Source organism: Zalophus californianus, chromosome 1, assembly GCF_009762305.2.
Source record: "Zalophus californianus isolate mZalCal1 chromosome 1, mZalCal1.pri.v2, whole genome shotgun sequence".
Taxonomy (NCBI): Eukaryota; Metazoa; Chordata; class Mammalia; order Carnivora; family Otariidae; genus Zalophus; species Zalophus californianus.
Window position 1 is genome coordinate 24,438,770 of NC_045595.1, and position 24,164 is coordinate 24,462,933.

General features: G+C 40.4%; 1 protein-coding gene across 9 annotated transcripts in view; it reads right to left on the reverse strand.

Moving 5' to 3' along the window:
* ERC2 (ELKS/RAB6-interacting/CAST family member 2) overlaps positions 1–24,164 on the reverse strand; it is a 977,487-nt gene that overhangs the window by 780,892 nt on the left and 172,431 nt on the right. For all 9 annotated transcript variants that reach the window (XR_003518693.1, XR_003518694.1, XM_027587658.1 and 6 more), the window contains one exon: positions 17,303–17,719. Coding sequence is in view for 7 of the 9 variants with exons in the window: in XM_027587658.1 (XP_027443459.1) it covers positions 17,303–17,719 (417 nt within the window). In the remaining 2 variants the exon portion in view is untranslated. The remainder of the gene's footprint in view (positions 1–17,302; positions 17,720–24,164) is intronic.

Consider the following 24,164-nt stretch of genomic DNA (forward strand, 5'->3'; position numbering starts at 1 on the left):
TTTTTTACTGAAATAGCCATACTTTATTGTCTCCAAATGTCATTTTGTTTGTTTATAGCACATGCTTTAGGAAAACTATACATTTGAACATAATGGGGGTTTGAATATAAAGTGGGGTTAAAATCCTATAGCTTTTGGGGGGACGTGGGGGGTGTCTAAGAAAGAATATGATATGTCTCACATCTTATGGGGTTCCTACCATATACCAAGGACAGTGCTAGATCCTATGGATGTTCTCCGTCTAGATATTCAGTCAAGTAAATGGACATTTAATAATTTCTATAAGAAATAAGCACAAGCAGGGACCCTAATTCAGTCTAGGGTGAGAGAGAGTAAAAGTGAGGACTTCTGAGACGGTAACGCCTGGGCTGAATAATGCAGGACAAATAAAGGTTGGTCAGGTAAATGTGGAGGAGAAAAGGTGCTCAAGACAATAAGGGGAGCTGCACAAACACAGGCACAGAGCCCAGAGGCCAGTTATTGAGCAAAGCAGTCAGAATTTAAGGTGACTGGAGCAGAGGAGAGAGAAAGAACAAGAAATGAGACTGGAAAAGCAGGGAGGGGCCTTGTGAGCCAGGCTCAAGAGTTTGTACTCTGACCTCCTGGCAATGGAGGATATGGAAAGGACAGACATGCATTTTTCAAAGATGATTATGATAGCAGTGTGAAGAAGGAACTACAAGAGGTACAAAGCTGGGAGACTAGTTAAGAGGACCAGGCCAAAGCTAAGAGCGATGGAAAAGAAAAGCCACAGGCAGATCTAAAGTCTGTAGAGAAAATGTAGGGACCCCAAGGGGTACGTGCACCCCGATGTTTATAGCAGCAATGTCCACAATACCCAAACTGTGGAAAGAGCCAAGATGTCCATCGACAGATGAATGGATAAAGATGTGGTATATATACACAATGGAATATTATGCAGCCATCAAAAGGAATGAGATCTTGCCACTTGCAATGACGTGGATGGAACTGGAGGGTGTTATGCTGAGCGAAATAAGTCAATCAGAGAAAGACATGTATCATATGACCTCACTGATATGAGGAATTCTTAATCTCAGGAAACAAACTGAGGGTTGCTGGAGTGGTGGGGGGTGGGAGGGATCGGGTGGCTGGGTGATAGACATTGGGGAGGGTATGTGCTATGGTGAGCGCTGTGAATTGTGCAAGACGGTTGAATCACAGATCTGTACCTCTGAAACAAATAATACATCATATGTTAAAAAAAAAAAGAAGAAGAAGAAGATAGTAGGGAGGGAAGAATGAAGGGGGGAAATCGGAGGGGGAGACGAACCATGAGAGACTATGGACTCTGAGAAACAAACTGAGGGTTCTAGAGGGGGGTGGGGTGGGGGGATGGGTTAGCCTGGTGATGGGTATTAAGGAGGGCACATATTGAATGGAGCACTGGGTGTTATGCACAAACAATGCATCATGGAACACTACATCAAAAACTAATGATGTAATGTATGGTGATTAATTATAAATAAATAAGAAATAAATAAAAGTCTGTAGAGAGAATAAAGAAGATTTAGTGATATAGTGGATAGAGGGGATGCGGTAAGGCTGAAAGATGGCCACATCCTAATCCCCAAAATTTGTGTATATGTTACCTTACATGGCAAGAAGGACTCCGAAGATATGATTGTTAAGGATCTTAGGACAGGAGGATTATCCCAGATTATCTGGGTGGACCCAATGTAAGCACAAGGGTCCTCCTAAGAGGGAGGTAGGAGGGTCAATCAGAGGGAAGTAAATGTAACAACAGAAGCAGAGGTCAAAGAGAGAGAAATTTAAGGATCTAGGAAGGGGCCATGAGCCAAGGATTGCAGCTGGCCTCTAAAGGCTGTGAAAGGCAAGGAAATGCATTCTCCCCTAGAGCCTCCAGAAAGGACACAGGCTTGCCAACACACTGATTTTAGCACAGTGAAATTGATTTCAGACTTCTGACCCCCAGAACTAGGAGAATAAGTTTATGTTGTAAACCACTAAGTTTGTGGGAATATGTTACAGCAGCAATAGGAAACTAATACAGGAGTGATAGAGAAAGAGAAATTGATGATAACTCCCAGTATCTGGATTGGGTGGGGGAGTTAAACAGTGGGGTCAGTCAGTAAGACTGAGACATAGGGGGAAAAACAGTTGGGAGGAAGACAAAATGTTCCATTCTGGACAGGCTAAATTTAAGATGTCTCTGAAACCCACAAGACGCTCACTAGAAAGTTACATTTATGGCCCTGATGCTCTGGAGAGAGGTCCAGATTGGGGACGGAATTTTCCATAAACTTGGTACTCAGTATATGTTTAATTAGGTCTACTGGATTTCCATCTTCTTTTAATAGGTTAGCTGCAGGAAAATTACCACTACTATTATAATGGATATAAAATACACTATGAAGAGTAATTAGTTCTATAGGCAAGAATAGGAGAGTGGAAAGAACTCAATCCAAATTCTAACTCTAACATGGTAGCTATGTGACCCTGCAAAAGTCACACCTATTCTGTGCCTCAATTTCCTCATCTATAAAGAGAGGCTAAGTCCTGAGCTTAAATGTATAATGAGTGACTGGCACTTAGTTGAGTGTCAAGCACAAAGTAAGTGCTCAATAACGGGTAGCTATTATAAGTACTACGTATGCACAACTCATTAAAAATATTTTGATGAATCTTAAGAATTTTTGTGTCATCCTAAAAAGTTTTAACAACTTATAATTATTTCATGCTTTCTTTCCCCCGTCATTCTCTATACACATCAAACACTTTGGTCATCTATTATCTTACATTAAAGACGTATAAGATGATCTCTCCTCACAAGAGGCAGATGTGTATCAATAATGATAAACCTGATCTGTCAGCATCTACTGTGTGCCAGGTGTTGGTAATATTAAAGATGAGTAGGATGTGATTCCTACTCTCAAGGAATGCACCGTCTTGAGAGGAGATATAGATAGGTGGATAGACATACAGATATATAGAGATAAATATATAAACATATATAAATTTATATAAATATATAAAGATAAGTAAACTAACATTGAGCGCTTACTATGTGCCAGCCCTTACATGTATTCATGCATTACATGTACTTTACCTATTACATGCATGACATTTAAGTTTATTCAAAGTCTGTGAACTAGATATCTACCATACTGTATAATCTACTCTATAACATTCTGGAGCAATTACAGAGTGAACCCGGGTTGGTGGAGAGAAGGTCACGCTGGAGTTTGCACAGCTAGATACAAACACCTATGCCCCAACAAGTGACCTGTAAAATGCCACCAGGTGAGGTTTTATTCTGAAGAGAGAACCAATGGTTTGTAAAGGGAGCATGGACTTGCTTTACAAGGAGACCAACGGATGTGACCGTAACTCTGTAACTCCTGCTTATCTTCGTCCCACCTCTCTTCATAGAGACATAAATGACATTTGTTGAGGGCGCCTGGGTGGCTCAGTCGGTTAAGCGACTGCCTTCGGCTCAGGTCATGATCCTGGAGTCCCGGGATCGAGTCCCGCATCGGGCTCCCTGTTCGGCGGGGAGTCTGCTTCTCCCTCTGACCCTCTTCCCTCTCGTGCTCTCTCTCTCTCATTCTCTCTCTCGCAAATAAGTAAATAAAATCTTTAAAAAAAATAAAATAAAAATGACATTTGTTGAGCCAAGCCTTGTGCAAAGTGCTTTGTATAGGTCATTTCATTTGAGACCAGAGAATAAACTTGCACAGGTAGATGAAAAGGTTTGACAGGAAGCAGAGAAAACTGCTGATTAAAATTATATTAGGCCAGAAGTCTCCTGCGAAATTCACTAGTATTCTTAGGTCTCTTGCAAAAGCCCAGAACTTCTACTTGGGACATAACAAGAAAGACAAGTAACCCCATAAAACAATGCAGATGAAAACACAAAGGGAAGAAAATGAGGTTAAAATAAAAGAGAAGGAAACTGACATATTAAGAGAAAGAGTAAGATTTTAAATGAAGTCATAATGTGAGCCAGATCAGAAACCTAAATAGAAAACGAAAGTTTCAAAAAAAAAAAACAAATCAGAGACAGAGAGGAACTGGGTGGGAAGAAATGACCAGAAGTTATTTTGACTTTCTATGGAACAGTAGATACAATGGTTCTCATCTCTGAGGTCAAGTCCCCTGTGAGGTCTTAGGCAAGCTACTTAGCTGCCCTGATGAAGAAATGGGACAATGTCAGCACCTACACCTCACAGGGTTGCTCTGTAACTGAGTAGAGCACTCAGCTCTGTGCCTGCACCAGAGAGCCTTCTATTTTTTACAGTGGCGGCAACAACGATGATGATTTATGCTATTTACAGCACCCTGCCAAGGCCTCCCACGATGAGACTCCATCAACCTTTCTCTCTCCATCTGATAGCCCTCAGACAGACCATGCCACACAGATTTCTCAAGAGGCTGCCGTGATTTCAGAAAATGTGGTCATTTTAGACCATTCTCCTTGAGTCCTCTCACATTTGTGTCTGTGAGGCAACCAAGCAAAAAGACAGCATGCAAAGATAACCACAGCCTACAAAAAGGGGAAAACATAATGAGTTCTTCAAAGAGACTTCATGTCTTCTGGAGAATCCTGTGTCATCATGTGTCAGAAGTCCCCGCTCAGCATAAGCATCCTCAAATCTCCACTAAACTCCCATGATCCCTCTCCCTGTAACAGTTGCTCAAGAGGCAGCCTAAGAATATCCATTGAAGTTAGCACCTGGCAGGTTTTTCAGGCGTCTCAAGCTTCCAGTGTGGAATTGGCAAAGATCCAGTCATGTGCAACATTCTATCTTTTAAAGCAACTAAAGCTTGAGTCCTTAAAACCATCTAAATCTTGACATGCATCATAAAAGTCTTGCAACAGAGACTGTTGGCAGGAACACCACTGGGCATCATGAAGCCGTGGTGGAATACCTACATTAAGTGTTATTTCTGCTGTCTGAGACACAATCAGGTTCTGCCTCTTCCTTGCTGTATGGACTCTGACAGAAGGAAAAGGATCTCCACTGCCCTTTAAAAAAAAAAAAAATCACCTTGTAATGCATTCCTGTTTGGATGTGGATGGAAAAAGCAATGCTTTAAAGATCATTTGTCTGAACCAGGATTAATCTCCAGTATGCTAAAAAGTGCTCACAGCTGGCGACGGAGCTCTTGATTCCAGGTTCAAGTGATTAAATCTAAAGAGGTTTTCTTTTTAGCAACTATTTAGAGAAATATGTTTAAGTCTGGCCAAGAAATATAAAAAGAAAGTGGCACTAAATAAACCCAAAAGAAGCTAAGGTTAGAGAAGCAGCTAATCTCCATAAGTAGGTTGCTGAGTGGGGGAGGTATTGAGTGTTGATAAAGCATTTCCTTTGTATATGATCACTGGACCCAACATGCAGCACTTGGAGAACACAGAAACTCTGCCACTCATCAGTGGAATTCTCTGGGAGAAGAGAACTTTCCTCCATTAATAACTTTTAAAAACATGCACTAATTCATGCTGACAGTCCAAATCCTCCCATCAAACTTCATTAAGTGATCGGGCTGAGTTCAAACATATATGCAGGATAAAGAGAAAAACCCAAGTCTAGAGAAAATTGGGAAAGGGGGGAGGATAGTGAACAAAATCCTACAGTCTAAACTTAAAGTTTTAGAGTCAGGAAAAGAGGGCAAAATTAGAGAACTTGGTCAAGTGGGTCAAAAAATAAAGGTTTCAGTTGCATAAAAAGCCAAATATGAGTTCAGACTTTTTAGTGTGATATACATAAATACTTGCTGCTATTTTAATATTTGCCTTTACTTGAGATTTAGTAGGAATCTGCCTGAGGCAAGATTTTTTAATAGTAATAATAAAAATACTTACTAGTACTTAGAGCAAAGTATGTGTGGTCATGATGTTTTTTTTTTTTTTTTTTTTTTTTTTTTTTTTTTTTTAAGATTTTATTTATTTATTTGACAGAGAGATAGAGAGCACAAGTAGGCAGAGTGGCAGGCAGAGGGAGAGGGAGAAGCAGGCTCTCTGCTGAGCAGGGAGCCGGACATGGGGCTCGATCCCAGGACCCCGGGATCATGACCCGAGCCGAAGGCAGCCGCTTAACCGACTGAGCCACCCAGGCGCCCCGGTCATGATGTTTTAAAGGAGAGAAAGAAAAGGTAATTCTGAACATCTGTACTACATTTCCACATGATAAAACTACCACACTCCAAAATTATTCTGAAGTTTGGTGGAGCTGGGGGAGGGGTGGATAGCAGTTCATATAAAGAAATGTTTATTGAAAAAACAGAAAGGGAGACTCAGAGGCCATTTTGGGGAAAGCAGGGATGACAACCTTTACCATAAAATAGAACTGCTGATTAATAGTGAGAGTCCAGTAGTCAAAAAGTGACTTCTCAGATCCATAATTATTACCTCCATAAATACTCCTGAGAATCAAACATCTTTTATTTTCACAAAGTCCAGCTTTCCCACGTGGTATCTAAGATCAGAACACTACCCCCAACCCCTCCCTTAGATTTATTTTCTAGGACTTGCCTAATTCCCAGCCCTACCTTTCCTGAGAGTGAAAGGGGTGGTGGGGGGAAGAGAGTCAGAGGTAGCTTCTCTTTCAATCTCTCTTTCTGTCACACACACACACCACTTCTGTTTCTTTTCAGACTCAAGCGCCCACCTCCCCTCAGCACATCTGTTTCCTAGTTCAATCCCCTGCAGGCAGTCTCTGGGTCAAGAATTATCATGACTGGTCTGCCCTTCCTCAGTAAAACAGTTTCAAGCAGGTAGGGCTGGGAATTACTGTATTTTGCCACAGCCACAGGCCAGCCACCAGAAGGAGTGTCAATCACTCTACACCAGCAGTTCACAACCTGTGTAATTTTGCCACCCCCTTCCCCCCCACCCCCCGCCCTCCAGGAGACATTTTGCAATGTCTGGAGACATTTTTGGTTGTCACAACAGGGGGAAGGGGAAAGGTACTATTTGCACCTAGTAGATAGAAGCCCAGGGTACTGCTACACATCCTACAATGCACAGGACAGCCCCCAGAACAAAGATACATTCTGTCCCAAATGCCAATAGTGCTGTGATTGAAAAACCCTGGGCTACACCAAGGAAGCAAAATTTCAAAAATAGACAGGGTCTTCCTCCAACACTAAATATGCTCAAACAGCTGACAACCCAACCCCTCTGCTACCAGAACAGATCTTACTGCCTTAGAGGCTGAAGGAAGGGCAGAGGACGGTAAGGGGATTTCTCACATCCTGACCAGCCCCTGGCTTTACCTGATTAAGAGCCCTTATCTTGATCTTGGACTTCTAGCTTCCAGAATGGTGAGAAAATAAATTTCTGTTGTTTAAAAAAAAAAAAGAATACTTTCCATAGGAAAACCTAGCAAATCTATGTATGGCACACCAATGATTACTACGTATAAGTATCTTTCAACACAATTTATATATACATGGACAGTTTTTCAGGCCAGTTCCTTCAAAGCAGCCACAGATTTAATAAAGCATTGTATAGGCCTAAAAAGTGTCAGTAAGCACAGGCATTAAAAAAAAAAAAAAAAAAAAGAGGAGGAGTTGGAAGCTGTGTTTTAATTAGGTCAGGAATTCCTGGTTCCTTTGGAGTTTGAATGGCAATCTCCATTTCTCTGGCATCTTAATAGGTTAGTGAACTCTTCCCACACAGTCCCTTTGTAACCCACAGGTTACCTCCCCAACACCCACCACTCCTAAAAGAGCTGCAGACTTTCATGATAACTGGCAATGCCCAAAGTGCTACAACTCTGGGGATGAAAATCACCAGCCTAATCATTGTAAAGGAAATACGGGCAGAAATGACAAAAAAAAAAAAAAAAAATTGTCTCCTCATTTAAAACAAATACTCAAAAGCTATAAAAAATAGTCAGATTTGATACTCTAAATATAACTAATTGCACATATGCTTTTTACCAAACATCTTGATTCAAAAACTGTTTACTTATCATCTAATTCAGGAGTCACCACACTTTTTCTTAAAGGACTAAATAGTAAATATTTTAGGCTTTGAGGGCCAGGAGGTAAAATCAAAAGAGGTTTTCTTTTGAGGAACTATTTAGATATTAAATACATATGTATATATATTTAGGATATTATATACTTACATAATCATTTCAAATATAGCTATCTAAAAAGGTAAAAACTATTCTTAGTTCCCAGGCCATAAAAAAACAGAGAGTGAGCCATGCTTGCCCCACAAGCTCTAGTGTGCCCACTCTTGATCTAATTGAGTAGTAAGTCTTTATGTTTATTCTAAAGGCTCACTCATCTTTCTTTCTTTTTCCTTTCTCTATAAATCACTCATATGTAATTATACCTTTCCTTTATTAAGGAGGATGTGATTCCTTTTTTGTATAAGTCACAACTGCTGTAACCATAAGCCAATCATAGGAATCACCCAGCAAGCATTCACATTGCCTTATTTAACCCTCTACCCAAAACATTTAAGACACTCTTAACATATGTGCCAAACTGGAAACACAAAGTTTCCCCTTTCACATCCAAGCCAGAATGGGTGGGAAAGTAGATTTTGTTTTTCCAAAGTTTAGCCACCTAGAAGAACAATGAAATGGGGCACTTATCGCAGGTTATAAATACAGTTTTAATGTCTCACACTGACAGAGAGAGAAACCCAAAATACCCAACAAAAACTAAATAAAAAGTAAAGTCAGTTTGGGGAAACAAAGCATTTCTTTCAGGCAATGAAATAATGATAGATTTAAAAAACTGAAAAAGAAGGCTAACTTTGAACAGATAAAATGGAGAAGGTCCAGCTCTAAGCACCTCCTGTTTTTTCTTATTCTCTGTTCACAAAAATTCATCTATTTCCTAGGAATTCATGGGGGGCCTAGATGTACAGTACCATTCTTTGTATTTTAATCTAGTACTTTAACTTTCATGAGCGACAAATGGGCTGAGGAGATCCAGCTGTGATGCTGCATTCTGCACGGCACTGTTTAACCCTTCTACTGCTCAGTGACCTCATACATAGATTTATAGTCCTGGATTCAACAGACCCTGATAAGATGGAGCAAGAAAAAAAAAAAAAACAGAGCCTTTTGCATTATTTTTTCCCTTTTTGCTTTGACCGAGAAAATATCCCTCAGCAAGAAGTCAGAAGACCAGAATTCTAGTCTCTGCTCTACTCAGGCATTATCCCTGGCAGTTGTCAATGAGTGGTTAGGAACAGGTGCCTGGAATCAGCAGGCCTAAATGTGAATCCCAGATCCATCACTACTTGCTCTAAAAAGCTGGACCAGACACATCACCCTTTTGGGCCATAGCTTCCTCATCTGAGAGGCAGGAAACCACCACCCAACCCAGAGTATTGTTGGGAGGATTAAGTGGCACTCCCTGGAAATTGATTAGCACAGGCTGATGCTCTTGAGTGCCCAGTAAATGTTATTTGTCATTACTTCTTAATCTCTCTGACCCTGTTTCCTCACAGGATTACCAGGAGCATCAGAGGAAAGCATTAAAACAGTGTATTCAATAAACTATGAAGCCTCCTTCATATGTAAGGTATTAGCTGATGCTCCGTCCAAGACAGGTAGGACCTTGGTATAGCTGAGCTGTCTCAACTTTCTATTGCCACAGTTTGTGACATACTGAAGTATCCACAGTCCTGGTACTTGGAGTACTTTCTCGCCACTGAGCTTTCATTTGTGGTGCATGGTTTTACCAAACGTGATGATAATAAATTAGGTCAGCTACCAAAAGAATATTTTTCAAAAAGTAGTCATACCCAAGGCAGAGCAAGAGGACAGGTAGTGAGAACAGTAATGAGAGTCTCTCCCAGTGTAACCACCTGGCATTCTCCCGGATCGCTATCACCTCCCCTCACCTCCCTCTACCCTGCCACTTTCTTTTCTCTGCAGGTTCCAAAATGCCTTGTGCCTAATGGCTCCCTGGGGCTCCACCAGTCTCTTTTACTATAAAAAGCCATCAATGATACTGATGAAAATCAATATGGGGTAAAACTTGAACCATTTCAAATTAGCATGCAGTGTTCAAACTTTACAGACAGTATTAGAATTTAAAGATAAGGCAAATGATGCTAAACAGAAACAGGAATAGGTGCATTCCCTTTATCATCAGAAATGTGTGGGTAAAAGTTATGAAATCCAGGCGCCTGGGTGGCTCAGATGGTTAAGCATCTGCCTTCAGCTCAGGTCATGATCCCAGGGTCCTGGGATCGAGTCCCACATCGGGCTCCCTGCTCAGTGGGGAGCCTGCTTCTCCCTCTGCCTCCGCCTCTCTCTCTCTTTCTGTCTCTCATGAATAAATAAATATTAAAAAAAACACAAAAACATCAATACTTTAAAAAAAAGTTATGAAATCCTGCTTTTGAAAGTGTTGTTAATCAGGATTCAGAGAGAGCGCTTTCCTGTAAAGATGCTTCACTGGCATTCATCCTGTACGGAGTGCTTGGAGAAAATGGAACGAAGTGAGAACAAAGGGAATCTGTATCAAGTTGGCATCAGTCAATGAAAATTCTATGTAATCTCAAAGGATATACCATAGTCAAAATGACATGCTTATTCAGAAAAGAGGCATGAAAGAGAAGTATGCAGTTCCTAGGGTCACCTCTTAGACAACAGTAGGGGTGAGTGACAAGGCAAACTTTGGAATGATCACACAAACTGGGGACTTGGTAGCCACAAATGATCAAGTGTGTTTGCAAACAACAGCAACAACAACAATGTGACCAATAGTCAGAAATGCCTTGTGCGCTTCACAGAACTTCACAGTCATTTCCTGAGCCATGTTCTCAACGCTGGTTGGACAGCTCCACCAGGATTTCATCAAACTCAGCACATCCAAAGTCCTTCCTCAAGCCTGGCGCCTCTTACTGGCCACTCCCACTGGCACACTATCCCACCATCTGTCTGCGCCCAGGCCCACAGAGGCTGTCTGCTCCTCGCAGCTCCCAGCACTAGGTTCCCAGATTGTCAAGGTCAAGGTAGAGATGACCTTTCCCTTCAACTCCTGTGGCTACCACCCAGATTCAGACTCTTGGTGACCTGAACAACCACGGTATCCTTCTAACTTGTGTCCATGCCTCCTCCTCCCAATCCACTATCAATTAGCACTAACAGTCTTTTATGATCATGCCATTCTCCTGGGAAAATTCCTTCAACAGCTGCCCAGAGCCTATCGAGTAAAAGCCAATCCCTGTGTCACATGTTCAGGGCCTTGAGTGACCTGACCTCAAACCACCTTTTTTAGCCTTATTTCCTTTCCCTTCTGGCAGGTGGAGTTTCAACTGCTCAAACTCATGGTACCCCAAAACACATCACAGTTCCCACCTCTCAGGTTTGGCTCAGCTGTCTCTTTTCTAATCATACTTCACCATCACCCCTGTGTGTTGAAATTCCTCCTGCCTTTGAAGACCAGCTCTGTCATGGCTGAAGTCAGTGGTCAGCCTCCTACCTGTAAGCTGCATAGCATTTAAGTGCCATTTGATGTTCTCTTAATACACCACCCTGAGAAGTAGTAGTGTGTGATGGTGACAGGTATAGACTCTGCACCCAGATTTCCCAGGTTCTGATCTTGGCTCCAGCATTTGCTTTGTGTGACTGGAAATAATTACTTACTTCTTTGTGCCTCCATTTCTTTATCTGTGTGATGGGAATGATGACAACAGTATTTATGTAGTACAGAACCTGGTAAGTGTGAGCTGTTTCTCTTACTGCCCACCACCTGAATCCTTGAACAAGACCACAAACTTGCCAGGGGTGCTCCCACAGCATCCTGCATATGGATGTTCAGCATGTATTCCATGACATCCAACACAGTTTCCAAAAATGAAAGAAAACTTCCAGTTAGGGTTACACTCGAGTTCCTGCTCCACCCCAAACACAGAGCAATGATAGAGAAAACATAAAAGAGCATGGCACTATAATCATTATGAATCACTCCTCTAATATTGGCAAAATAAATCACAGAGAAATTCCCTATTGTTTCTTAGCTATTTTTTCACTCTCAAATATCTAATGAGCACCTGCAGGGAATATATGAGGCCTGGGAATATGAATGTAATGTACTGATCAGGTAAGAAACATACTTTATTTAAAAAAAAAAGGAGCAATTTTTAGGTTCTATAATATATATAGGAAATAACTCTTGCAAGAGAGAGTATGTAAAATGTTATGTTAATGTGATCACTCATGTTTAGTAATATTTTTTGTGGTAAGCTTTGTTGGTAGAAATAGAACGTGTTAAATCCGTAGATTCAGAATTAGAAATGCCTGCCTCAGCAAAATTATGGTTCAGCCAGCAGAACTGGAGACAAGTTTATGTTCCAAAGAAAGAGGCCATAGGGTTTTGAGATGTGGAGACTATGGTCAAAGATCATATAGTGGAGATTTGAGTCATCAGTAAAAGGTTTATGAGCTCAAGAACTTCTAGGTCACAGACTCTGCCTTGATGGGTCTCCCACTGTCTCAGGAACAACCTGGGTAAATAAATGAGGAAAGCAAGAATTCATGTTGCCTTACCCTCCTCCTCCCTGCCCTAACTGCAGCATGTTGGGAAGCCCAGTCCCAGTCTCCTGGGTGAGTAGCAATTGTGGCCCCCAATGACTTGATTGCTCTTCAGCCCTTGCTACCAAAGATGGGCAAGCTGCCCAAAGGGATTAGCACAGGGAATCAACAGACATGTCAGCAGAACATATACCCTTCCCTTTAAACATCCTACAGTGCAATGAGCCCCGAGATCCCTGATTCTCTTCTAAGGATCAGCCAAGGAAATATTAAGGAGAGTGAATTGAATATATAAGAATCTGGCATATAAACCCACTTTTTCTTTAATGAAATCAATAGTATTTGGGGTACTTGATTACCAAAACCTTTACAGGAAACAATATGTTCTGTGCAGAAAAAGCTAGAGAACAAGGTAAACTATTACCACATCCAATAATGTCTTATCAAATCAACCTGTATCCAAAAGCATCCCACGACACGAGTGAGTAATGCTGTATTTCAGCCAACACTTCGGCTCACATTAGCACATCAGTTGTAGTTCTTGGGCAATGGTTTTGGTCTTGCAAATAAGTTGAGATCATAGTCTTTTTGTTGTTGTTTCCTGCCAGGCAAAGAAGTGGTTTCGCCCTCAGCCTTTTCCAGACCACCAAAAGATAACAAGACACTAAAGCAACCCAACCCTCCCCATGTGCAACTCCTGCCAACTCAAAATCTCCTCAAACAATAGGCTAAACAAGACCAGTATTCCAGGAGATGGGGTTTATATGAGGCCCAACACCTCTGCCTGAGAATGAATCATAAAACCACTAGTACTCCATTCTCCAGTATTATGCCATCTAGCCCCAAACCAGGTTGAACCGTGCAAAATGAAAAAGAAACCAGAACACACTGAACTTAAAACCTCAAGTACATTTTAAATTCTGTTTTAGATTCATTTAAATTAACAGAGGTCAGGCTACTTCTTCATTCAAGCTGGGCTATTCTTACTGCTTTAATATCAAAAGCAGTCAGCCACATTTTTCCACTAAAATGTAAAAAAAAAAAATACCCTGACAGAAGAACATTCTAAAACTCAGTAGAGAATATGGAAACAGCTTATAATAAACTTTGCCTTCTAGAATAACTAACGGAGGAAATTACCCAGCTACTTGGCCATGGGAAACAACTATTTGTATATTTTTACATATTTTGCAGGTCACAAGCTAAAAGCACACTTTTTATTTTCTAGCATAGCTTTTTTCCAAAGTGTTTTACAAAGAACACCAGTGTGGCAAGACAAAAGCAAGTTAAATAAGCTTAAGAACCTTCCCCTTCCTGGGAATGACTGATGCACACTTGCATAATAAGGAGTCTGAGAAGTCCTACAGTAAACTCTACAGAATCCAGCATTTTCCCAAGCTCATTTGGCCCTGCAGCCCTTTTTCTCTCATTGCACATTATCAGCATCCCACAAAATGGCTGTTCTGAAGAGCACATTTGGGAAAGATTCCTCTAGAAAAGGGATTTCGTGAAATGGTTTAATGGCTGAAACTCTGGAGTCAGCCCAATTCGAATGCCAGCTTCACCACTGGGAAGCTGAGCAAGTTTCTTAGTGTCACCTGTTCCTCAGTTTCCCCAGGTAAAATGGGCCAAATAATAGCACCTACCTCCCAGGCATGGGTCTTTCCACATGACTGGAACAGTCTTCTGAGAGCTTCACATGGCTGGTTCCTTCTTGTCATTCAGGTCTCAGTTCACAATATCACCCCCTCCAAGAGGCCTTCCCTGATCACCCAATATCAAGTTGGCCCCACCCAAGGCACTAGTTCTTCATCATCTTCTTTTCTTCATGATACTTCTCTGTTTAATTATTAAATTATGTGTCATCCCCACAGAATATAAGCACGATCAAGTCAAACTTTATTAGTTATGATTGCTTTATCCCAAAACAGATCCTCAGTAAGTGCTCATTGAATGGATGGATAACTGAATGCACGAGATAGTTGTGAGAGTTAAATATGAATCAATGAGAGCATTCTTTGAAGTGTTTGAAACATAAGCATCTATACAGATGCTGTTATTTAAACTTCTAAGGAATGATGAGTGGTTAAGGCACTCATAATTCTTGCACTATTTAACTTGCCTTTTCTTGCTGTATTGTGGGTAAACATTTCATGGCATTTATTCAGAGATGTGTTGGTAAATGGGCTTTAGGGATGGGGTGGCAGGGGCGTAGGCCCTGGGGGTAGCATTTGCTGATTTCCATGGTGTAAATATTCCTACCATGACTAATTCCAAGTTATCAATAATTTAAAAGCAGGTTCACAAAATTCCTGAAAATGTAACAAATGGCTCTCAGAACCCAGTACAATCCTTCTCTTGGGGAATGTCCTTTCAGGCCTCCAAGTCTTTTTGTTGAGTTAAGTTTAAAAAGACACCTTTTCCACATGCACCTTCTTGATAAGCCAAGAAAAAGGCAATCCACTGATTTCACCTGATGCTCAAGGACACTAGCTGGATGTGTTGGGCTGAATTTTCTGTACCACTCTCTGTGGGCTCTCAGACTGATGGTTAAGGCTCTGAACATGATCTATTTCCATGCCAGAACACTGTGAGGGCAAACTAATCTTGTAAAACACAAATTGAATTTTGTTTACATTCATTTAAGTGGAGGCATCCACACAACAGTATTAAGGCACCATCTACTTAGTGCTACCAATGAGCAGAATCTAATAACAGAAAAAGAGTGACTCTGCCCCAACCACAAGACCCCAACATGAAGTCAAGGTCAACACTGCAGATGGAGGTTTCTCTGGCATCACTGCCCGGCTGTACATGCAACTTGATCCCTTGGCACCCAAAATAAAGCAGCAACTTTTTTCAACTATGGCAATCTCCAGCCACAGTTCTAAGATAACACAACCAAAATTTCAAAATCCACAGCTGCTTTACAGGCAAGTGATTACTGACAGTAGTTATTTCTTCTCTTCTGTAAACTAAATGTAAAGTCTAGGGAGTAAAGCAGGAAGAGATTAGTTTATGCTCCACTCTATTGGTTATTTATTGTTGTGTAACCAATTACCCCTAAATTCAGCAGCTTAAAACAGCACACATTTATTATCTCACAGTTTCTGTGGGTCAGGAATCCAGGCACAGCTTAGCTGGGTCCTTTGCTTCACAGTGTCTCACAAAGCTGCAATCAAGGTGTCAGCCCAGGGCCTGTCATCTTATCTGAAGGTCGCACTGGGAAAGGATCCACTTCCAAGCACACTAAGTGGTTGTTGGCAATTTTCAGTTCTTTGTGGCTGTTTGAGTGGGGGTCTCAGCTCCTCACTGGGTGTTGACTAGAGGCTACCCTCAGTCCCTTGCCACATGAGCCTCTCTCACATGGCAGAATTGCTTCATCAAAGCAGGCAAGTTGAGAACACAATAGTCTGCTTACAAGATGGAAATAACAGTCTTATATAACCTAATCATGGAAGTCACATTGGCATCCCATTACCTTCAGCATATTCTATTGTTTAGAATCAAGTCACTAGGTTCAGTCTGTACTCAAGGACATGGATTTAGACAAGGGTATGATTTCAAACAAGTACAAATCATTAGAAGCCTAACCATGACATTCAGCCTCTTGGAACATGGATCGGAAGACCCAGTCCCAACAAAACATCTCTTTAAGCATCTCCATCTAAAACCAAGCCATGTGGTTTCCCAAGCATGTTGTCAATGTCTCATGAAAATAAATCAAGGGAGAATAAGCATGAAGGACATTAAGTCTAAAGATACAAAAGTCTATTCAAATGTTCTAAGATGCTCCTGGGAGCATCTGCATTAGCAAGCCCCAACATGGGAGCCATGTTTTCTGAACAACCCAAAAAATGACTCACAAGAACTGCCCATCCGAAAAGGTATATAATGCCAAGAAATCTAATTTGGTCTGAAAGCAAATATCTTTTGGAATTTTTATTTATTGTGATAGAATATTTTTAAAATATATTTAATGCCATTTTATTGTTTCTTATTTTTCTGTGAGATCTGTGTCTCCCTCAGCATTTTGCCTACATGGTACTTTTGAGATCCACATCCACCATAGCAGCAAGGAACTGCTGTAAAAATTTCAAAACTTGGCTGTCACCCACATTTTTTCTAAACTCTATCCAACTACATATCCTCAGATACCTGAGCACCCCAATATTCAATAGTGGTGGCAGGCTGGAGTGCCTCTGAAGGACCTCAAATGATTTAATCCACTAAGTGCAAAATGCATACTCAGAAAACCTGGGACAGTTTGTCCTAGACAAAAGAAAATGCAGACAAGGATTATCTTAAACCTGAATGTTCAAAATTTGTCTGCACATTTTTTACCATTCTTCCCAGAAATATCCATATGCTTTATTTTCTGCAAATGCTGCCCCAATTCAGCCATAAAAATATCTAGATTCATTGTTTTGCTAATCACCTATTTGTTTTGCTCCTTTAGAGAGATGTATTTGATAAACATCTAAAACTTAGTATTGTACTTAAAAAACCCTGAAACTATGGCCATGTGTGGGAAAGCAATTGTAAACCACCTTAGAGCTGGCAGGTGCTGCACGTACTTGGATCCCCAATACATGTCGAGTAACGATGGAACACATGTGTAGTGAGCAGAGAAAAAAAAACTAATGCAAAATTCCAGCTTAAAGGTGATAAGCAGACAGGAAGATTATAAAACGGATGCCAGGAAATTTTGTTAAGGCTGCAATCTTCCAACCTGTGAAAATAACTTGGTAACATATTTTAACTTGTAAAATATGGCTTTGGGGAAATAGAGTGACTGTCCTTACCTCTCTAAGATGTATGTTTTCCTTCTCTTTCTGGTCTAAAATCACTTCTAAGTGGCTGACTTGAGACTCAGCCTCTGCCATCCGCCGTGTCCGTTCATTGTCATCCTCGAGACTTTTAGAAGGCAAACCTTTACTTTGCAACATCTCAAGAAGCTTTTTAATCGACTCGTCTCGGGCGTTGAGGGTCTGTTTCTGTGTTTCAATTCTCAGCTCCATTTCCTCTAAGGTCTTCCTTAAGAGGAACAGCTCCTTAGCTTGTCTGTCATGCTCAGCTTGGAGCCGCCGGAAGTTCTCCTCAGTCAGCTCAATGGTGAAGTGCTCAGCTCCACGGTTGCCACTCTCTTGCTGCAGGAGGTGATTGAGGTCTCTCTGGGTCCGAAGCTCATCCTGAAGGGCTTGGATTGTCAACTGCAGGTGCTGTGATGAGAAAGATGGAGCAGGAGAGGAGAAAGAAGGGGAAAAAGTCAATGGAGATGCCAAGCGCTATTTGCTACTACCACACTATGAAGATGGGATGTTAATCATGAGGTAGGTCCAGAGGGCCAGCCGTGAAGTCCTCCAGGGTGACTTCAGAAGCATGGGACAGCACATGGAGAGGGGGGAATTAATTCAATGATGCTTTCTGAATGTCTTAGGAGAAGAGAAATGTACACATACACAGAAACAATATATTAGTGTCAGTCACGAGGGAAATTATACATCTACAGAGTTTCAATTGAGGAAGTGGAAAGGGTTAGAAGGGAAAGTCTCACAAACACACCTTCTTTACGCCCGCAATGCTCCAGACTCAGTATTCCTTGTTTCCTAAGGTGTTCTTTATTCTACTATCCATTATTTTCCATGATAAATGCATTTCCATTTAAAAAAATGAAAATAATAGCATCCACTACAAGTAGACACAAACGAAGACTTTATTTTTTACAAATAAAGCTGTGAACAAGTTTAGTAAACAGGATTACTGCATCTGCAAGCAAAAGGGAACAAATGCAGACAGGGACAGACACAAACACAAGGAGGTGAGGCTGTGCAGAGCAAAACAAACAAGCCGCAAAGAGTGGACAAACCTTGGTTCTTCTGGCATCCAGTAACTGAACAGCATGGGAAATGGAAAAAAAAAATGAAGCAAAAAATCAACACAAAGAAAAGTCCAGTGCAAGCAAAGGATATTTAACAGAAAGAATCAACATAAAGTACCTTCACAGAGGAAAAAAAAAAGAAAAAAGAAAAACAATTTCTTATTACAGCAAAGACCCATAAGCTACACAAAATCTATAGCACTGCTGTTTGATAAATATGATCAAAAGAAAAAAAAAAAAGAAGAAAGTGAGGTTAATTCCACCTTTTGTTTTCCTAAATCTCACTGACCCAGGAACCCAAAGTCTTCAGTATACTACCAGGAAAGAAAGCACAACACTCCAGAAGTACCCACATATTATTCCAAGTCACCATTTGAACCAAAATCAGAGTGAAAACACCAAAGAAACAAAATAGTTACCGGTTATGAGAAAAGAAACAGTTGCACGAGGACAGTTGGTGAATTCTGCAACACCTTCGCCACAGGGCCAACCCTCAGCCTGGTCAGAATAGGCAGCCATAAGTTTGAAGGCATTTTTGTCCTAGGAACAAACCAGGACACTGCGAAATTCAATCACCAGCCAATAGACCAGACACACGCTAAGCAAGGGAATCAAAATGAACACAAGGCATAGCTCCTGCCCCCAGGTACCTCACAGTACTGTAAGCCATAAATAATACTATGTCTAAGTTACATAAATATTGGAGCAGTCCACATTTCGAAATCTTTCTGAATTCCTAAAGCTGGCACCCAGAGGTGTTGAGATCTTTCTGAGTGTGGTCTATGCCCAGAGATTAGCACTAAGTATTGCAACATCTTGATTAAACTATTTGTGGATCTATTTCATCTTTCCATTTAAGAACACCCATTGAGACATTCCCAGAGCACAAAGAACAAGTATTCTCCTTCTCATCCATGTGCCACAATGCCTCACAGGACAGTGACTGGGAGTGAGCACCTGGTATGTATTTAATGATGGTAATTATGAATTTTATAAACAAAATTCACTCCTGTAAAGTGTAAAATTCAGTGGTTTTTTGCATTCACAGAGTTGTGCAACCATCCACACAATACATTTTAGAACAGTTTCATCATTCCAAAAGAAGGTGCAGGATACAAAATTAATATAAAGAAATCTGTTGTGGGGTGTCTGGGTGGCTCAGTTGGTTAAGCATCTGACTCTTGATTTGGCTCAGGTCATGATCTCAGGGTCGTGAGATCGAACCCCACATCAGGCACTGTGCTGGGCGTGGAGCCTGCTTAAGATTCTCTCTCTCCCTCTCCCTTTGCCTCTCCCCCCACAACCCTCCTCACTCTCTCTCTCTCTCTCTCCCCCTCCCAAAAAAGAAAGAAATCTGTTGCATTTCTTCAGGCTAATAATGAGATAGAAGAAAGAGAAATTAAGAAAACAATCCCATTTACAATTTCACAAAGAAGAATAAAATACCTAGGAATAAATTTAACCAAGGAAGTTAAAGATCTCTACACTGAAAACTATAAGACACTGATGAAAGAAACTGAAGACAACACAAATAGATATTCCATGCCCATGGATTGGAAGAATTAATATTGTTTGTTTATTTGTTTGTTTTAGAGAGGGAGAGTGAGAGAATCTTAAGCAGGCTCCACACCCAGTGTGGAGCCTGACACAGGGCTCGATCTCACAAACCTGAGATCATGACCTGAGCCAAAATCAAGAGTTGGACACTTAACTAAGCCACCCAGGCGTCCCAGGATTAATATTGTTAAAATGTCCATTCTACCCATGGCAATCTAGATTCAGTGCAATCCCTATCAAAATACCAATAGTACTTTTTCTCAGAACTAGAACAAATTATTCAAAATTTGTGTGGAATCACAAAAGACCTCAAAAAGCCAAAGCAATCTTGAGAAAGATAAACAAAACTGGAAGTTTCACAATCCCAGATGTCAAGGTATACTACAAAGCTATAATAATCAAAATAGTATGGTACTGGCATAAAATTAGCCATATAGATCAACTGAACAGGATAGAAAGTTCAGAAATAAACCCATGCTTATATGGTCAACTAATCTATGACAAAGGAGGCAAGAATTTAAAAGGGGGAAAAAACAGACTCTTCAATAAGTGGTGTTGGGAAAATTGGACACCTACATACAAAAGGATTAAATTGAAGAACCTCCATACTGTTTCCCATAGTGGTTGCACCAATTTACATTCCCACCAAGAGAGTAGAAGAGTTCCTTTTTCTCCATATCCTCAACAACACTTGTTATTTTTTTCATCTTTTTGATAATAGCCAGTCTGACAGGTGTGAGGTGATATCTCAATGTGGTTTTGATTTGCATTTCTCTGACAATCAGCAATGTTGAGCATCTTTTCATGTGCTATTGACCATCTGTATGTCTTCCTTAGAAAAATGTTTATTCATGTCCTCTGCCCATTTTTCAGTCAGGTTGTCTTTTTGCTAGTAATTTATGTAAAAGTTATATATTTTGATATTAATCCCCTAGCAGATATATGATTTGCAAATATTTTCTCTCATGCAGTAGGTTGCCTTTTCATTTTGCTGCTGGTCTCTTTTGCTGTGAAAAGCTTTCTATTGTGATGCAATCCCATTTGTTTATTTAAGCTTTTGTTGCCCTTGCTGGAGGAGACTGAATGGAAAAATATTGCTAAGCTGATGTCAAAGAGCTTATTGCCTATGTTTTCTTCTAAGAGTTTTATGATTTTAGGCCTTACATTCAAGTTTTTAATCCATTTTGAATTTATTTTTATATATGGTGTAAGATAGTGGTCTAGTTTCACTCTAGCATGTAGCTGTCCAGTTTTCCCAGCATCATTTATTGAAGAGTCTGTCTCTTCCCCATTTTATATTCTTGCCTCCTTTGGAATAGATTAGCTGACCATATATGTATGGGTTTATTTCCAGACTCTATTCTCTTCCATTAATCTATGTGTCTGTTTCCATGTAAGTACCATACAGTTTTTTTTTAAAGATTTTATTTATTTATTTTAGAGAGAGAATGAGATAGAGAGAGAAAGAGAGAGAGAGAGAGCATGAGAGGGGGGAGGGTCCGAGGGAGAAGCAGACTCACTGCTGAGCAGGGAGCCTGATGCGGGACTCAATCCCAGGACTCCAGGATCACGACCTGAGCCGAAGGCAGTCACCCAACCAACTGAGCCACCCAGGCGCCCCAGTAGCATATAGTTTCAATTACTATAGCTTTGCAGTATAGCTTGAAATCAGGAAGTATGATACCTCCTGCTTTGTTCTTTCTCAAGACTGTTTTGGCTAATTGGGGTCTTCTGTGATTCCACACCAATTTTAGGATTCTTTGCTCTAGTTCTGTGAAAAATGTCATTGGTATTGTGATGGAGATTGCACTGAATCTGTATAGATTGCTTTGGGTATGGACATTTGAACAATATTAATTTAACAATATTAATTTAACAATATTAATTCTTCCAATCCATAAGCATTGCATATCTTTCCATTTGCTGGTGTCATCTGAAATATCTTTCATTAATGTCTTACAGTTTTCAGAATACAGGACTTTCACCTCCTTGATTAAATTTATTCCTAGATATTTTATTATTTTTGATGCAATATAAATGGAATTATTCTCTTAATTTCTCTTTCTGATAATTACTGTATAGAAAAGCAACTGATTTCTGCATGTTAATTTTATATCCTGCAACTTTACTGAATTCATTTATTAGTTCTAACAGGTTTTTCTTTTTTTCTATATATAATATCATGTCATCTGCAAATGGTGACAGTTTTACCCCCTCCTTACCAATTTGGATGCCTTTTATTTCTTTTTATTGCCTAATTATTGTGGCTAGGAGTTCTAATAATACGTTGAATAAAAGTGGCAAGAGTGGGCATCCTTGCATAAGCCCTGACAATTGTTTTCTTTCTTTTTTGCAATGAAAGTGCCTGACTTAAGATCTGATTGCCAAGGCATCCACTTTAAAGAGGCATCCACTTCAATGATGGCTACCTCGAATAAACACATTATCAACCACACAACTAGGTAAGAGACAGACTGCCTGCCCCAACTGAGTCTCCTTTGTTTTAGAGGTCTTGATTGATTTCAATCGCCGACGTTTTGAGCCACTTGTTTCTTCTCTTCCCACACATTAAATCTCTCCTCTTATGTTTTAAATTAACCAATAAAGAATGAGCCCACAAAACCCTAGGCCCCCACCCTTGACCCCAATAAAAGCAGAACCAGGCCCACGCACTCTCTACTGATGACCTCACTGTATGGCCCCAACTCTGCTGTGCAATTTCCAGGTTCTTTAAATGATAAACCTCTATCTTTTTTCAAAGTTTCTTGATGGTTATTGCTGGAGGGCATCTTGCAGTCATACTAAGAACCACAAGGGTTAATCCAATGACAATACTGGTTTTTGATAGACTGAGACCAGCACAAAACAGATTTATGAGATGATGTAGGTTTATTTGGAAACAAACATGAATTGGGATGATCAGACTGGAAATCATCCTTTCTGAGAGTGACCAAAACTGATTGGTTTTCTTATGTGGTTCACAGACTGGCCAAAAGGGAATTCCAAGGAAAAACTGCCAAAATGCTTTGAGCAGAGACAGCAACGTTGGAAGACAACTCTGTAAGGGGTTGGATGGGCAAGTTGCCTATCACTCTGATCTTCTGTTTCCACACCTGCAAAATGGGGATCATCATAATGCTTATCTCACAGAGTTCCTGTGAAGAATAACTAAGAAAATGCATCAAGGGCCAGGTTTGAGAGTGAAGGAAGAGAAGAAGTTTGGTAGAAAGGAAGGAAGAAGGAAAGAAAGTAGAAGAGAAGAATAAGAGGGAAGGAAGAAGGAAGAAGGGAGAGAGAAATGAAGGGAAAATTGGTCCATTTATTCATTCAATATACATTTACCCAGTATCTCCCTTATACTCACGAAATATAAAAAGAAAGAAAGAAAGCAAGAAAGATCCATGTTCATGGTCCATGTAGATAAGTAAACTGATAGTAGCTTTACTATGTTACAAGGGTTATAACAGAAGTCATAGCCAGGTGGCTAGAAATTCAGAGACGATGTCACCCAGGCTGGAGACATGTGGGAAAACATCCTAAAGAGCCACCATTTAGCTGCATCTTGAAGAGCAATTGAGAGCCAGCCATGAAGAATGATGGAAAGAGAAGAGAAAGTATAAAAACCCAGAAGCAAAGACAGACCAGACCTATTAAGGAACAGTAATAGCAAAAATCTGGATAGTGTTGACCACACACCACACAATGTTCTAAGCTTTTTTAATCCTCACAACCACCTGTGAAGTAGCCACTGTTTAAGATCTCCACTTAATGGATGAGAAAATGGAGATGCAAAGTGGTTAAGTAACTTGCTCCAGGTCATCCACCTAGGTAAGTGGCCCAGCCAGATGTTCATCAAGGCTGTCTGATACCAACTCCCCTGCTCAAACCACTATACCATCTAGCCTCTGAATTGGCACAACTACTTCAGGATTCTGGAAAAAAAGAATGTAGGGCAGGGGGTAGAAATTGTGAGAGGAGACAGGCAGGCAATTATGACAGTTACAACAATTCTTATAATTTAAAGTTAGCCATCTAGGCTGTTCCTCATTCAGAGGTTGTCATGATAGATGCTTCCAGGTTGTACATTTATTAATAAGCAAAATCTACTTTCTAGGTAGCCATTTTATTAGTAACTAAATAACTTCAGCATGACCAAACACAATCTGATAATCAACCTAAAATTTAGTGTTCAAAACTTTCTCAAATTCACATGTCATTTAGTTTTCATT